This window comes from Aethalodelphis obliquidens, unplaced genomic scaffold, assembly GCF_003676395.1.
Source record: "Aethalodelphis obliquidens isolate GAN/ISIS:26980383/991018 unplaced genomic scaffold, ASM367639v1 scaffold89, whole genome shotgun sequence".
NCBI lineage: Eukaryota > Metazoa > Chordata > Mammalia > Artiodactyla > Delphinidae > Aethalodelphis > Aethalodelphis obliquidens.
This window is the reverse complement of record NW_020838033.1, coordinates 3,298,129-3,314,496: the sequence shown is the minus strand read 5'-3', so window position 1 is coordinate 3,314,496 and position 16,368 is coordinate 3,298,129. Positions and strand designations below refer to the sequence as shown.

At 54.9% G+C, this 16,368-nt stretch overlaps 1 protein-coding gene across 1 annotated transcript in view; it reads right to left on the bottom strand.

Moving 5' to 3' along the window:
• The window catches only part of ARHGAP23 (Rho GTPase activating protein 23), a 73,411-nt gene extending 57,329 nt beyond the window's left edge, over positions 1 to 16,082 (bottom strand). The window contains exon 1 of the mRNA XM_027094440.1: positions 16,007 to 16,082. Within this exon, the coding sequence (XP_026950241.1) occupies positions 16,007 to 16,069 (63 nt within the window). The 5' untranslated portion in view covers positions 16,070 to 16,082. The remainder of the gene's footprint in view (positions 1 to 16,006) is intronic.
• Between the last annotated feature and the right edge of the window lie 286 nt (positions 16,083 to 16,368).

Genomic DNA, 16,368 nt, shown 5'->3' with positions numbered 1-16,368 from the left:
TCGATTATTAACTATAGCTGCCATGCTGTACATTACAGCCCCAGGACTTATTTATTTTATGACTGGAAGTTTGTACTTTTTGACTCCCTTCACCCATTTCACCCCACATCCCCGCCACTCTGGCAACCACCAGTCTGTTCTCTGTATCTGTGAGCTTGGGGTCTGGGGGGGTTTTGTTTGGGGGTTCTTTTTAGATTCACATATAAGTGAGAGCATACATAAGGTATTTGTCTTTCTCTGCCTCATTTCACTTAGCATAATGCCCTCAAGGTCAATGCAAGATGTTTTTATTGTCTTTTGAATAGTCACACTCTCACACACCCAACCACACTCACATTCAGACATGCAGACAACTCAGCCACACGTACACAAAGACAGTGACACATGCAGACACTCAAGGAGGTCTGTACAAACCCAGGCGAACCTACTCATGAGGTCATCACCACCACCTCTCACTGCCTACCCCCTACAGGCCCCTATGTGCCCCACCTCCCCCTAATAAGCAGGGAGGAATCATCGGGAGCCCCCCTTCCATAGCAGAACTTCGGCAGGCCCAGAGCCCTGTCAGTAGGCCATTTGGGAGTGACGAAGGGGCGGGCGACATGAGACCCCAGGATGGAACCTGCTCCCAGCAGACAAGGAGGATGGCAAAGGTGCCAGGCTGGCAGGGCCCCCTCCTAGCAAGAGAACCAGTTCCCTCCTCAGGGACACCAGAGGGAGGAGAAGCTAAAGATGAGTAGCTTTCCTCATGGTGGGAAATGAGCACTTGCAGAAAACGGTGAGTCTGGAGCCAGCCACAAAGTAAACAGTGGGGCCATCGCCCAGGCAACCATGGGCCAGCGTGGGCTAGGGCCCACCACAAGCCCTCTCCAGCCCCTGATTTACGACACTCATCAGCCCCTTGACTGTCTCAAGGCATGCCCTCCACGTATCCATTCTGGTCTCTGGGCCTGTCTGGGGACACCCCAAAAGGAAGAAGTTATGCTTCCTCCATCAGATTGGGCTCCCTGAGAGCAGGATTGTTGTTTTTGTTGTTTTTGCCCCATATTAGTCCAGAGTCTCCCAGAGGTCATGGCCTGTGTCTTTCCCCCTCAGATTGGAGACTGCTCAAGGGCCTGGCCTGAGTCTCCCACATTAGACTGAGAGCTTCCTAAGGACAACAGCTACTAAATTTTCAGAAATGTATTTGTGGGCTTCCCTGGTGGTGCTGTGGTTAAAAATCCTCCTGCCAATGTAGGGGACACGGGTTCGAACCCTGGCCCGGGAGGATCCCACATGCCATGAAGCAGCTGAGCACATGGGCCACAACTACTGAAGCCCGCACGCCTAGATCCCGTGCTCCGCAACAAGAGAAGCCGCCACAATGAGTAGCCCCTGTCATCGCAACTAGAGAAAGCCCCAACGCAGCAACGAAGACCCAACGCAGCCAAAAATAAATAAATAAGCTTTTTTAAAAAAGTAAAGAAATGTATTTGTACCGCTAGAGTGCTTTGTCCATAGTAGGCTCTCAAAAATTATTTGCTGATGGCGAGAATGTGGAGGAATTGGAACTCTTATGTCTTGCTGGTAGAAATGCAAAATGGTGGAAAACAGTATGGTGGTTACTCAAAAAATTAAACATCGAATTACAATATGATCCAGCAATTCCACATCTGGCCATGTACCCGAAAGAAGAGAAAGCAGGGACTCAGATATTTGTACAATGATGTTCATAGCAGCATTATTCATAAAAGCCAAAAGGTGGAAACAACCCAAATGCCCAACGACAGATGAATTAGATAAACAAAATGTGGCACAAACATACAGTGGAATTTTGTCTTAAAACTCTGACACATGCTACGACATGGATGAACCTTGAAGACATTATGCTAAGTGAAATAAGCCAGACACAAAAAGGCAAGTATTTTATGATTCTACTTACATGTGATACCTAGATTCATAGAGACAGTAAATAGAACGGTGGTTGCCAAAGGCCGCGGGAAAGGGGAATGTAAGTTATGGTTTAGTGGGTACAGAGTTTCAGTTTGGGAAGATGAAAAAAGCTCTGGAGGGGCTTCCCTGGTGGCGCAGTGGTTAAGAATCCGCCTGCCAATGCAGGGGACACAGGTTCGAGCCCTGATCCGGGAGGATCCCACATGCCGCGGAGCAACTGGGCCCATGCACCACGACTGCTGGGCCTGCGCTCTGGAGCCCGCGAGCCACAACTACTGAAGCCTGCGCGCCTGGAGCCCGTGCTCTGCAGCGAGAGAGGCCACCACAGAGAGAGGCCCGCGCACAGCGGCGGCGGCGGCGACGGTGACGGCGAAGAGTGGCTCCCGCTCGCCACAGCTGGAGAGAGCCCGCGTGCAGCAACAAGGACCCAATGCAGCCAGAAATAAATAAATTAAAAAAAAAAAAAAGCTTTGGAGGCATGTGATGGTGACGGTTGCACAACGATGTGAATGTACTTAATGCCACTGAACTCTACACTTAGAAATGATAAATTCTGAGTTATGTATATCTTGCCACACACCAAAAAAAATGGCAAAGTCAGAATTCAAATGAAAAAAATATATATCGTTGAAAGAAGATGGAACAAATGAATGGGTCTTCCAATGGGGCCCAGGAGCAGGCCCTGCCCACAGAGATTGCCCAGGACAGCTGGGTACCTCCTGCCGGGAGGACCTTTCCCTCCCACCCCGTCCAGGCCTTCTCAGAACCCCTGCTGTCATCTTTGAGGCCCTAGTAGACCGAGCACAAGGGGAGCTCTCAGGCCTCCAGGGGAGTCTGAACCTCCCACAGAGTAGGTCCTTGGCATTGACGAGGACCTACCATCTATCGGAGGCTGGACTGATGGACGCACAGCCCCTTGCGAGGCCACGTTCCAAGGTGTCAGAACCTTGGAAGAGTTTTTCTAGCAAAAGCCAGGCTAAGTATGGGGTTCCTGACCCCCTGAGGCCTGACACACCCCCCAGCACACACGTCTTTCCCAAGCCTACATACGCTTACACACCACCCGTAACATATACACACATACCAGGGTGTGCACATAGAGGCAAGACCCCGTTCTCGCGTGCTCTCTCGTGCACACGGTCCAAGAAAACCATGCCTGAACGCTGAAGGATGCAGTCTTGTCAGGGACGCAGGCAGGTCCCGTGTGCGGGAGAGCCCCCTGGTGGCCCAGGTCTGGCACAGTTAGCTCCCTCACAGCCCAGAGTGGGCAGGGTGCCCTCATTCCTTCCACCCCACCTCCCCCACTGCACTCTCCAGGCCCCCAACCAGGCCCCAGGGTCACCCTCCCCATCTCGTACAGAAGAGCAGGGTCTTCTGCAGAAGGACAGAGCAACTGTGGGAAGGGTCTCACTTGAGTTGGTCAAGGAGTCCTGGAGAGAGGCCAGAGCCCTTTTTCAGACTAGATCATGTTAGGGACAGTCATTCCTGAAGGCCAGAAAATGCCTGCAATGACTCTTCTCCAAAATCATCGTATCCATTCTTTGACTCCACACTGAACAGCTCATTTCAGAGGAGACTGGGGGAGAACTCTGGCCATGGCTCTTCCTATTGTCCCCCACACCTCTCTCTGGAAATGCTTCCTGTTATCTGACCACCTGGGCAGAGGCAACAGATGCACCTACTGGTTTCTTCCAGGGGATCGCTCAGTCCAAGTCAAGCTGAGACGTCATCCCCTCCCAAGGCAGGTCTCAGCAGATCCCAAAAGTCTCCCCAAGGGCACATGGGGCTCCCTGCAGGGAGAGGTTCTCAGCTCCACCCCTGAAACCACCACCCCCCATCACCCCAGGCCCTGCTCAACCTGCCCAGGTTATCCCTTCACCCTGCCTAAGAGTTGAACCTCTCCCTAATCCAGCCCATGATGCCGCAGAGGCAGCTGGAAGGGTGGAAGGGATGGATGGTGGCTCTGCAGGGACAAACAACCTCCCCCGGCTCCTGCCTATGAGGGAGCTGAGATGATTTCTGTGCTGGGCTCTGTGGTCAGAAGAGGCCAGGCAGCAACACCTTCGGCCCCAGATCCTCCCCCTTACCATGTGCCTGGCTCTGCATTTGGGGACATTGTAACGGCCACAGCAGTAATTAACATTTGTTGAACCCTCACTATATGCCAGGCACACTTCCCATGCACTACCTCATTTAACAGCAGAGCAGCCTCTTGGGATAAGTGTGACACACACCCACACACCACCTTGGACTCTTGGGTCCCCCACCCAGTCTGGTGCTAACCCACAGGGCGCCTAGGGGTGGGGGATAGAAGGCTGCTGAGAGAGAGACCACTGGCCCAGCATCGAGAAAAGCTGATCTAGAGAAAGGGTCACACTTGCCAATGGTATTGGCCCTAGTCCTTTTCTGGCTGTGTGACCTCAAGGTCACACAGGTTTTCTTATTTCTTCAACTACAAAATGAAGCTAGGGATAGCAGCCTGACAAAGTTGCTAGGAAAGCATTCTGGGAACCAATAAATGGGAGGGGTTATGGCCCCAGCCCTACATCCCACCCATCAGAGTGGACTCTGCTTCCCAAATGTCTCCTGAGTCCACGTACTTCACCATGTCCACTCCACCCCAAGTCTCCATAATTCCTCTGGCCCCTTACAGTCCAGACTAATTGTTTTAATACTATGACCACCAGGCCCTGTGGGACGTGCCTCTGGGTTCCATCCATGCCCACCACAGCCCCTTTCTCTGTGCTCCAGTTACCCTGGCCTCCTTCCATTTCCTCTGCGGACCAGGCAGCCTTCCAGCCTCAGGTCCTTTGCACATGCTGTTTCTGGAATGCTGTTCTCTCTTCCCTGGCTCCCTCCCGGCCTCACCAACCCACACCCTAATTAACTCCTACCCACCCTGCAGTTCTCAGCAAAAAAGTCACTCCCCAGAGACACCTCCTCTGGCCCCCAGACCAGGTCAGGTCCCTTTGCACCCTCTCACAGCACTCTCGAGATGGTGCCTGTATATTTATGAGGTTATTTTGACCAACATCTCCCCCCTGGGGCTGTGAGTTCTGGAAGGCTGGAACCATGTCTGCTTTGCTGGCAGTCAAATCCACAGCTCCTAGCATGGCACCTGGCACAGACTGGGTGCTCGGCACACTGCTTCTGAATGTACAGGAATGAATGAGCTTCTCCTCAGAGAAAGCAGATGGTTGGCAAACCCCCTGCCCCCAGGAAAGGTCTACCTGGGGCAGAGGCTGCTTTGCATCTTTGTCCATCTTTCTGTATTCCCTGCTCCTTCCTCAGTAGGAACCAGATCCAGAACGTGGGGGGTGCTGGAATAAGGGAGTAAGGGGTGGGGAGAAAAGGGAAGCTGCTTCATCTCTTTTGTAGGGTCCGCTGTCCCTTCACCTCAGCTGGCCAAGCCCTTGTCCACTCAGGGCTGGTCCACCACATCCACAGTTCCCTCTCCCTGGAATATAACATTTGTCTCTCTCCCTCCCCCACCTTCCCTTAACTGATCCCTTATCCTCGAGGTCTCAGCTTGACTGTTTCTGAAAAGCTTCCCGGACTGCAAGCTAAGGAACTTGCCGGGGTGCCACAGCTAGCGGCAGCTCAGATTCAAGCTCAGGTCTGTCTGCTGGCAGAGCCCAGGCTCTCAGCCACCTCATTATACGCCTCATTACTACCAGTTTCTCCCTGGAGGCCCGGCCGAAAGACACTCCCCCTCCCTAGGCCTCAGTTTCCTCCTGTGGGTTCGGCCAACCCTAGATTTCAGGAAAATTGGTGGAGAGCGAAGGTGGGAGAGGAGACAGAGGGAAGAGTGAAGACAGGAGGAAAGAAGAGGGAGGGAGGAGCAAGGAGGGGCGGCAGCCGCGGGCCAGCCAGACGTGAGTAACGCCAAATATGCGAACTACGCCAGCCCCTGAGCTATGAATAGGGCGGCCAGGCTGGCCGCCCAGGTCTGCCCCTCACGCCCCGCAGCCCCCCAGCCCAGCCCTCCCACGCCAGCCCTGCAGAGGGTCCTGAAATGGGGCGGAAGCCCAGAAGGCACTCTTGGAGGCGGAGGCTGAGTGGCAGCAGCGAAGAGGTGTGGTCATGCAGATGACATGCAAATAGAAAGCAGCTGGCTTATCTGATTGGTGGGTCTCTGTCCTTCCGGGAAGGTGGTGCTAAGGGGCACTAGACCCGCGCAGGGCCCCTGCTCACAGCGGCTTCCACCCGGGTAGCCGCGGTTCCCAAGCGGTGCTTCGGGTCACCCCTTGGCTGAAGTCGCACTGATATGTGCAGCCTCTGGAGGCCTCTCACCCTGTTCTGTCAAGGTCCTGGTAAGGCTCTGCTGCTGTGATACCATCCCCGCCCACCCCAGCGCCAGGTCAGCCTCTCCTCCTTGGAGCTCACATGTCTGACAGACAGCGGGGCACTTGGGAAATTACAACAGTTCCATCCCTGCCTCTGGACCCCCTTTCTTCATCAGTGACGGAAGTGGGGAGCACTTCCCTGGCCCAGTCCAGCCCCTTGTGTGCCCCCAAACAAGTCAGTCAATGTCAGAGCCCGGCTCCTCTTTCTTTCTTTCTGGCACTATTGATAGGTGTCCCGGAGGGCGAGGCGTCAAAGGGTTGTAAGATCAGGTTCCCAGCTGTGTGACCCCCAGTCAAGTCTCTTTCCTCTCAAGTCTCCTCAGTTGTAAATGGGGTCCTTGAGGGGGCTTAGTGTGGAGTGCCTAGCACATAGAAGTTGTTCAACAAATCTTAGTTCAGTAGTCCACAAAGGATTTTTTTTCATTAATAAAAAAAAAGATTCTATGAAGAAACAGACATGAGACAAAATTAAAAGGCTGCAGAGCGTAGTGTTTAAACATTCCTAAACAGGATTCAGAGGAATCTGGTTTTGAATCCCAACTTGAATCCCACTTCCTAGCTGTGTATCCTTTTGGACTAGTTACTAACCTCTCTGAGCTTCTGTTTCTGCGTTTATAAAATAGAGATAATCTATTCTCCATGAGGTTGTTGTTGTGCAGATTAAAGAGCTAGTGTGTATAAAGTGCTGAGCACAGCAGTGCCTGGCACCGGAATGTTCAATAAATGTTAGTTGCAACCAATACTCCTATTATTATCATGGGGTTTTCACAAGGCAGTGCGAAGTGCTATGGAAATTTTCAGTTCATCAGTCAACAATATTCATTCAACTTGGCCTGGTCTAGGAGCTGGAGATAGAGCAGTGAACAAGACAAAAGTCCCTACCCTGATGGGGCTTAAAGTCTAGTCCCCAGAGGAGGAAATCCCCATATATTCGAGGAATTGGTGGCTGGTGGGGGGAGGGGTGGCAGATTTACAGAGAAGGATATTTGAACTGAGCCTTGAAGGATAAATAGAAGTTTGTGAAATGGAGAAGGCAGGGAAGGCTAAATCAGACAAGGGGAAGAGATGGCACGGAAGCTTCTGGGGAGGGGAGGAGGGTGATGCATCCCACTCCTCTCCTCTCCTCTCCATCTCCAATTCCACGTTTAGCCCTCAGCAACTCTCAGCTGGTCTGCTGCCTCCACTTCCTGACACCTTTCCACGGCTCCACAGTATCTACGGGACCAAGTCAAGTTCCTTAGTATGGCATGAAGGATCCGCCATGATGACGGACGAGAGGGACAGGATCTGGCCCTCATTGGCCTTGACAATCTCATCTCTCTTTACTCTCAGTCTTGCTTTCATTGACCCCGCAAGAGGCCAGGCTGTTTCGCACCTCCTTGCCTTTGCTCACGCTGGGTCCTTCTGCCTGGAATGCCCTGCTCTCCCTTCTCCACCACCCCACCGATCCCAGCAGGCATCTTTCAAGCCTTGGCAAGCCTCACCTCCTTGGTAAAGTCTTCTTCCCCTCAGAGCTGGAGCATCTCTAGAGGAGGCAGGGACTCAGCCCCTGTTTACTGCCAGAGCCATGGGGTCCTCCACACCACTCGTGGGCAAACCCAGACTCCAGGGAGGCATAGGGAAAATCCCTGTGCAAGCAGAGTCACGGAGAAGCAGAACATAATTGTGCTGCCTGCATCCACCACCTTTCCCTCATTAGGCCAACCCCTACTTGGATTTCAAGGCTCAGCTGGGGGCAGGGGCAAGGGTCCACTTTCCCAGGGTGGCAGCTGTGCTCCCAGGCTCTTCCTTGTCAGGGAATGTAGCGGTGACACAGGACAGCCTTAGTTAGGATTCAGAAAGACCCAGATTTAAATTCGGATGCCGGGTGACCTTTGGTGGAGTAATTTAGCCTCTCAGGGTCTTGGTTCTTATATCAGTAAATGTACAACCACTTCATGATGGTCCTTGAAAACTGATCAAAAGAAGTTTCGGTAAAGAATCCTCAGCTTAACTACTGTTAACTATTGTTTGGAAACGAGATGAGAGAAAGGAGATTAATCATATCACCAACTGGTTTTTAACCGATCCCTACAGCAATTCTCCCCAGTGACACTGTTTCCATCTGTAAACTCCTGTTACCGCTTTTGTGACCTCATTCACACTCAAATGATGTGAAGACAGGGTCTGTCTAACTGGGTCTGTCTCCCCAGTTAGATCAGGCCAATTTTTATGATAATATTTTGGGGGGTGGCAAGGGGTGTTCTGGACCAGCAGATACTGTAGATGCGCATCTCAGAACCCCTGAAAAAATCTTAGTGGAGCTTTTGGGTGGTGAGAAAAGAAACCCCTTGAGAGCCGGGCTGTGTCATACCCACCCAGGTCCCAAGACCCACAGAGAGAGCCTGGAACCCAGAAGGCACAGAGGAAATGGTCACCAAATGAACAAAGTATGGTTGGCATGAAAATCTAGCCACTGCCTGATTTTCCCAGGCACTGAGCCTCCAGTTTCTGGAGTCATGGGCCTTCTCCTGCCCCAGGCTATAATTAGGGAGAGGACACTCACACAAGCCAGGCCTGGGAATGTCCTCAGAGCCCTGGGCCACACCCAGTCTCAGATAATGCTTTCCCTAGCACTGTGGGGACCATAGCACCTGGGAGCCACTGGAGGAGGAAAAGGTCCCAGTTCGAAAGGAAGAGGGCCCTGTTTCTCATCCCACCAGCAGTCCTGGCCTTGTTGTGTGACCCCCATTTCCTGGCTCCCACTCTCCCCTCTTGCAGACATCCCAACCCCTCCTGGGCTCTGGGTCCAACCTCAGCTGCCCCCTTATCCCCTCACCCACACTAGGTGCCGCAAGGCAGAGATGGGGCACGATGCCAAATGAGGGCTCAGCTCTTCGGATGCCAGTGCAAGATACAGGAAAGTACCAGAACTGCCTGCAGCCCCCAATCACGGCCTGGGTGTTCAGCTCCCTCCTCCCTCTCTTGGGGAGGAACCAGGGGCCATACCTTGGAAGAGGAAAGGGAGATTTGGAAGAATCTTCCCAAGTACAGAGAGTGCCGTGGTGCCAGGGGAAGGTGGAGATGCGGGGCATGAACCAGAAAACAGCCTCAGGGTGGGGTAGGGGTCTCACCTGGGCTGCCGAAGGCTTCACGGTCCACTGCTCAGCCCAAAAAAACTGCCAACAGAAATTCGCCCCTTCCTTTCCCCCGGTTCATGGAATCACAGCAGGTCAGGGCTGGAGAGACCATGGGCACTTCTCCACTACCCTCGGATTAGAACTCAGCAGCCTGAACCCACTTCTCACCTGGCGTCCAACCTCCCTCTTCCTCCCACTTTTGCCTGTCCCTTCCCCTCTGCTTCTAGTCCCTTGGCCTTGGCCTTTCTCTAGGCCTCAGTTTCCCTTTGAGCCAAGTGGGGAGGCAGGGGAGGGGATGGTCTCCAATATCTGTCCAGCTAAAACTTACAAAGATGTTCCCTTTCTCGGGGGCATCTCTCGCCACTCCCTCGCTCTCTTTTGGAGAATGGTGGAAACTCTGTGGTGGAGGGCAGGGGTCTGCACTGCAGCCTCCCCTTCCTGCCTCTCCGGGCTCTCAGGCTAGCCCAGATCTCCACCCCTCCCTCCTACTGAGGCCTCTAAGTCCTGCGTCTACACCCAATTCTCTCCAAGGAGCTCTCACACTCTTTGAGGAAATTAAAAAGGAAAAAAGCTGTGGATTTAGGAGCCCAGAGTCAGAGATAAGTCAAGCCAGGGACTGTTGGAAACCAGGCCAGAATGAACTCTGTCCTTCCCTAATTAACCCTCCCTTGGGGGCCAAGACCCTGGAGTGGTTGTCTTCCCACATGGCTCCCACATGTCCCCCTGTCCCGACCACATTCCTCCGGCCCACACACCTCCCCCCAGCCCTCCCACCAAAGGGGCCAGTCCTGGGTCTGTTTCCATCCTTGGCTTGTGGGTCTCAGTCATCCCCATGCTCCGCCCCAAGTTCTCTCCTCCCAGGGATTCAGGCTGAGCTTTGAAAGGGTCACTTCAAAGAGGACCTGCCTGCCGAGGGCCCAGCCAGACCCAGGGCTGGCTGCTCGGCCAGATTCCCGGTGGCTGGGGACAAAGGCCCCACTGTTCCCCCGACCCCCAGACGCCCCCAAATGCACTGGGCATAAGAAGTCTTTCTTTCCGCAGTTCTGTTCCTTACAGGCCCCAGCTCTTTGCCACAGGGAGTAGCCCTGGCCCCTCGTCCAGGAGAGTCTGGGGGGCGGGGGTCAGGGAGCTACCAGTTCCCCACCCCCACCATACACCCAACCCCTTTGGGCAGCCAGGATGTGGAGGCAGCCTTGGGCTGACTTCAGAGCCAGTGGTCCAGGCATCGCACCGCCCCTCAGCCACCAAGCCCTTCCTGGCCTGCAGTGGCCTCCCCGCTTCTCCCACCCGTCAGAACCATGCCCATCCTTCCAGGCCTCCTCCAGGCAGCCTCTCAGGACTCCCTCTCCTCAGAGGAGCCTCATAGCCCAAACCACAGCAGCCAGCCTCTCACTCCGCTCCCCAGTTCCCAACAGCGGGAACCAGGTCTCACCTGCTCCTCTAATTTCCTACCACACGGTGCTGATCCCAAAGCAGGGTCCTTAAGGTTTTCTATGTCAACCCCTCACCCAATGCCTGAATTCTCTCTAGTCTAGTCTGTGCTTGCTCACCTCCACTGACAGGGGCCTCATTACCTACAGGGACAGCTCTTCAGATTACTCCGACCATAAAGGGTTCTCTTTATTGAGCCCAAATTGTGTTGTTTTCATTGCCATCCAGTTGCTGCTAATAGTTGAGATTACCAAATGTCAGCCAGTTTACCTGTATTACCTCATTTAATCCTCTCAGCAATTTTGAGAGATTATTTCAGGGATAAGAAAATGGAGGCTAAAAACAACTAAGTAACTTGGCCAAGGTCACATAGTTGAATAAGGGGTAAAGCTGAAATTTGAACCCCCTCAGGCTGAAGGCAGGGCCTAGACACCCAATGTGCCTCCCAATGTACCAGGAGCCGTGCCAGGCCTGGGCCTCTCATCTCCCGAGGTTGCTTGCTGATATGAGAAGGCAGACCACACCCACCACACTTCTTTTTTCCTAGTTAGCTCCCACGAGCCTTTGTCAGCAGATGAAGTGTGGCCTGGGGATAGTGACAGACCCAGCCAGTGGGGAGCAGGGGGAGGCAGAGGGGAAGAGGTCACCCGCCTAGGGGTACACGGGTTTGAGAAGGCTGGAGGAGGTGACCTTGGGACTCAAGTTTAGGACTGGAGGTGAGAGATGGAGAATTGATAACTATGACAGGCCCTGTCCCAAACCTGACACTCCGTCCACCCTCCAACTTGAAAGGCACAGGATCTTCCACAAAGGTGATGCATTGGGCTGAACATCTCAGGGCCAGAGAGATGAAAAAGGAACAGACATTGTTAATCCAACCTGTCGTCTTTTCCCACCTGCCCATTGCTCAGCGCCATCCCCTTGGAACTCTGCAGGAGAAAGGGAGGGAGTGGGAGCAAGAGAAAAGTCAGAAAGCTGAGGGGCCCACGCGGCTTGCAGGATCCTAATTCCCCGATCAGGGATGGAACCCGTGCCCGCTGCTGTGAGGGCACAGAGTCCTAACCACTGGACCGCCAGGGAATTCCCCTGGGTGAGCTTTCCTTTCCTCTCTAGGTTTGGCTCAGGCACTCCTGGCACAGATAACAAAATGATGCTCCTCTAGGCTACTTTCCCAAGACTCCAACCCAGCTACTTCGAAAGGATTACAGGATTCTGTGATTCTTCCATATACTGTCAGTGAGTCAGTGAGTCAGTCAGTCAACAAACATTCTCAGAGTACTGGCTGCATACCAGGCTCTGTGGATACCAAGATAAACATGACACCTCTGGGGCTGCTTGGAATAAGCACGGCCAACTCCCTAGCTCTGCCACTTACTAGCTGTGTGACCTCAGGAAGCCACATGATTCTTTGTGCCAGTTTCTTCATCTGTCAAATGGATAGGAATAATGTACCCCGTGGTCAGCACCGTGGAAGTAGTTGCTATGATTATTTTCCCCGTCCGGCAGGGGAGACTGATGTGTAGACCACGCATCACAATGCTGGGGCAGAGCTGGGCACGGGGCACCCACGAGGCCAGGGGAGGGGCTGCTCCCGGCCTGCACTTCACAAACATTTATGGACGGCCGCTCTGTGCCAGGCACTGTGCTGGCCACTGGGGACACAGAGATGAATGGGACACATTGTCCACTTGTCCCTGCTCCTCCCTGCCCTCCTTTTCCCTTCCTGGGGCCTAATCTCAGAACGCTGCACTGGAGGGGGGCACCCGGGACAGAACTGTGTGGGGAAAGGCATGGCCTGGGAGCCCGGGAGGCAGAACCCCTGGGTTCACGTCCACCACTCCCGGCCTATCTGACCTTGGCCACCCTCTGGCCTCAGATTCCCCACTGTTGGACAAGATGACCCCTCTGGTCCTGACCCACTCTGACAGATGATGAATACACTCCACCCCCATAGAGCTTTAAACTCGCCCCAGAGTCCAGTCCCAAGGCCATCCCAGCCTGTCGTCCCATTGAGGCAGTGAAGAGGAGATGCCTGCCTGGTACTGACAGGCACTGCCCTGCTGACGAGCTGGTGCAATTTCACATGAAAGAGGGAGGCCTGGATCTAAAGGCGGGTTGTTTGAAGGGGATGGAGGGTACTAGGGGAAAGGCAGAGCCAGCTCCCACAGGCCCTATTCATGGCTCTCTCTGGGGAGGGAGAGAGAGCAGGATAATTAAAACCAGGCTTTGTCCAAATCCCTGACCAAGCCAATATCTCACCTTTGAACCCCTGCAGCCAATAGAGCAGGGCTGATGCCCCTTTGGAAGGAAAACACCAATGAACCAAGCCATAGCCCAAGTGCGGTGGGCTAGCATAGGGCGGGATGGGGCGTTGGTGGAGTAAATGAGCTGATTCCCCACCCACCAACCATGGATGGACACCTGAGGCTTTGCCACCCTGAGACCTCTTGTCGCCATCCGTGTCCCAGCTGAAAGCAACCAAGCTCCAATCCAGCAAGAGGTTGACCTTGATCTTGGCCTGTATCCAAGACGGACCCAGATTCAGGGTGAGAGTGACAGCAGACAAGGCAGGTCATGAAAAGCAGGGTAGTGGAGTGAGACCATGAACTTGAGCCAGACTGCTGGGTTCCCACCTTGGCTCTGCCACTAGTTAGCGATGTGATTTTGGCCAAGCTATTGGCTCTCTGTGCCTCAGTGTCCTCAACTGAAAAATGAGGATAATAACGGCACCCACGTCATGGTGGTTTTGTGAGGATTAAATGAGGTAACTTACATAAATCCTGGCCTAGAGTAATTGCTATCTATGTCTTAGCTATCAGCTCTACTATTAGAGCAATTCTCCATCCTTAAAACACATTTTTTTCAGGCACTAATACATATGCTCATTTGAGTATATTTGCATCTCCCATGAATCTCTCCACATTTCTACACTGGAATCCAACATTACAGGAATCTACCTATCTAACCCACTGTACTGGAGGAAACTTCCCTGCCTGATGCTCCAGGCTCACCTGGGATGCTGCAGCTTGTAAGCCTCTCCCTAGAAGTTCTCCCAAATGGCTAATTGCAGTCCCTCATTCGGTAACTTATTCCATTCTCCTTTGTAGACTCTCTTTTAATCGGATACATCATGAAGTCCTTCTTAAGTATCCCTGCGATAAAGGATGAAGCAAGAAATGCCTCTGCCCACTACTGCACGGCCCTGTTCAGCACCCTCACTCATCCCCCACTCCATGCCAAAAATGCTGCACCCCTGGGGGCCAGACTGGCCTCCTGCTCCCCTTGCCCCTGAGCTCAGGGTTGGCCTGATGCGGGGGCACAGAGGTCCCCATCCAGGCTGCCCAAACACAAGGCCTATTCCCAGCGTCCAGTCCCTCTCTGTTTGAGCTGAGATCCTCAAAAGCCTGCCCCATTCCCCATGGTGTCCCAAAGGCACCTTCCTAATAATGGTCCCCTCCCTAGAGCTTCATCTTGTGCTGTGACCCATCAGAAGACCCAGTTTCTAGACCTGACACTGTCGCTGTGTCGTCTCAGACCCTAATACTTACCACCCTGCCTGCTCCCAGGGCTTTTGAGGCCCTCAAATCCAGCACTGAAGGATTTACTGCCCTCATCATTCCCAAGGGGAGGGAGGGGCTTCAGATGCAGGAACTTGGAGCTCCCAGAAACCTACGGTGGACCCAACCACCTTGTGAGCAAGTGGAAGAAGAGGCTGGGGCTGAGGGCCTTTGGGCTGTGTTTGGAAGCGAAATGACTGGTTATGTAATTGAGAGTCAAGTCGCAGGCCAGTGAGCACATCTTAGTGAGAGCAGCCGCTCTGGGGAATGGGGCTGTTGCCCTGGCAAGAGGGGGAGAACCCCAGGGGATCAAACACCTTCCCTGCCCTCCCACAGCTGGGCCACAGGGTGAGGCTGGGGGTGGAGATAGTAGGGGGGGTGGAGATGAAGTAGGTGTTGGTGTGTGTGTGTTGGGGGGTGGGGGGTGGGAATCCAAGGAACTCGACGATAATGACATTCACTTCCATCCCCAGTCCACTCTGAAATTCAAGTTTCTAATTAGGAAACACTTTGGCTGAAAGGTGGAGGGGGAGTCAGGGGATAGAGATGCAGACCAAGGGAGAACTGTGCCTACATCCAGCTCCTGAGATACACACCAGTCTCAGAGTTTGCAAAGCACCAGACCCCAGCTCCAACTGAGGGGATGGTTGGGGAGGAATGGCCCTAAATCCTCCAGCCCCGTCAAAAGAGGAAGAGACCTTCTCAGCCCAGGTCTTGATCCCAACCTGGACCCCCAGGAAACTTCTTTTTCAAGCTCAGAAAATGACTGGCCTGACAGTGTTCAACCCTTCGACTTGGAAAGGGATGGAGTGCATGTTGCGGCGCTCCAGTGGGACAGGGCAGTCAGGCTCAGAGGCAGGGTGCTGGCCCCAGTGGGGCCCGGAGGCCCCTGCTGGCCCTCCCCAGCCTCAGCAGCCGGCAGATGAAAGAACCCAAGCAAAGCAGCCCAGCGCTGAGTAATGCCCCTGGCACCCCGTGCCCAGACCCACCCACAGCCAGCCCGAGAGGGCAGAGGCGAGGGCAGCCGCGCCTGCAAGACCAGAGGTCCCCGGCCTGTTTCTCTTCCCCGGGGTGGGGGGCGGTGGACCCGCGCCGGACAGCTCGTCGGGCGGTCCGGCCCCGCAGCGGGGGGAGTGTGGCGCAGGGAGGGGGTGTCCGGCCACAGTGGCCAAGGACATCCCGCTCCGGGAACCCCTCCCCCACTCCCTCTCCCTCCAGCTGTGCCGGGGCCTCGCCAACGGAAAACGAAAACTCGGGCAGAGGAAACGGCGGCAGGCGCCCCGCCTGGAAAACCCGGACAAAAGGCGCGGGCCTCCCGCCCCCGCTGCCCGGCCGCCGGGGGCCTGGCACCGCCGCCCGGGTCGGTGCCCCCGGCCCTGGCAGCCCCGTGCTAGCCCCGGCCCCCTGCCTGCCTTCTTCCTTTCCGCCCCCTGCCCAGGGCAGCTCGCGCTCCGGCCCCCTCCCCGGCCACCAGCCGATGTTCCCTGCAGCCATGCCCGTGGTGCCCGCGCCGTGCGCCCCAGGCTGTGCCCGCCGAGCGGGGGCGCAGCGACCCCGGCCCCAGCTGCCAGCTTCCCGTTAGCGCCTGGATCCGCCCCCTCCCCTGGCTCAGCATCCTCACCTTGGGGGGCCGGGGCTCCGGGCGGGGCGGGATCCCGACCAGGCAGAAGGCGACTCCATTCATCGGGCGGCAGCTGCGGCTCTGCTGCCAGGGCACTGCTGGGGGCGCGGGCAGGGACCAGGGAGGGGCGGGGCCGGAGGGGCGGGGCCGAACGCGGAGGGGTGGGGCGTCTCTTCGCTCCTCCTCCTGCGCTCCTGACGGGGCGCACCCTCTGCCTCTTGTTAGGGTAGCAGACTGGTACAGAGGGCTGAGGCAGGGGTTGCCGCTGGCAGCGGAGCTAGGGGGCAGAACACAGCCAGAGGAAGAGAGATGGGCTTAGAGAGGGTTTGGGCCGGACTCCAGGGGACCAGCCCATAGACGGT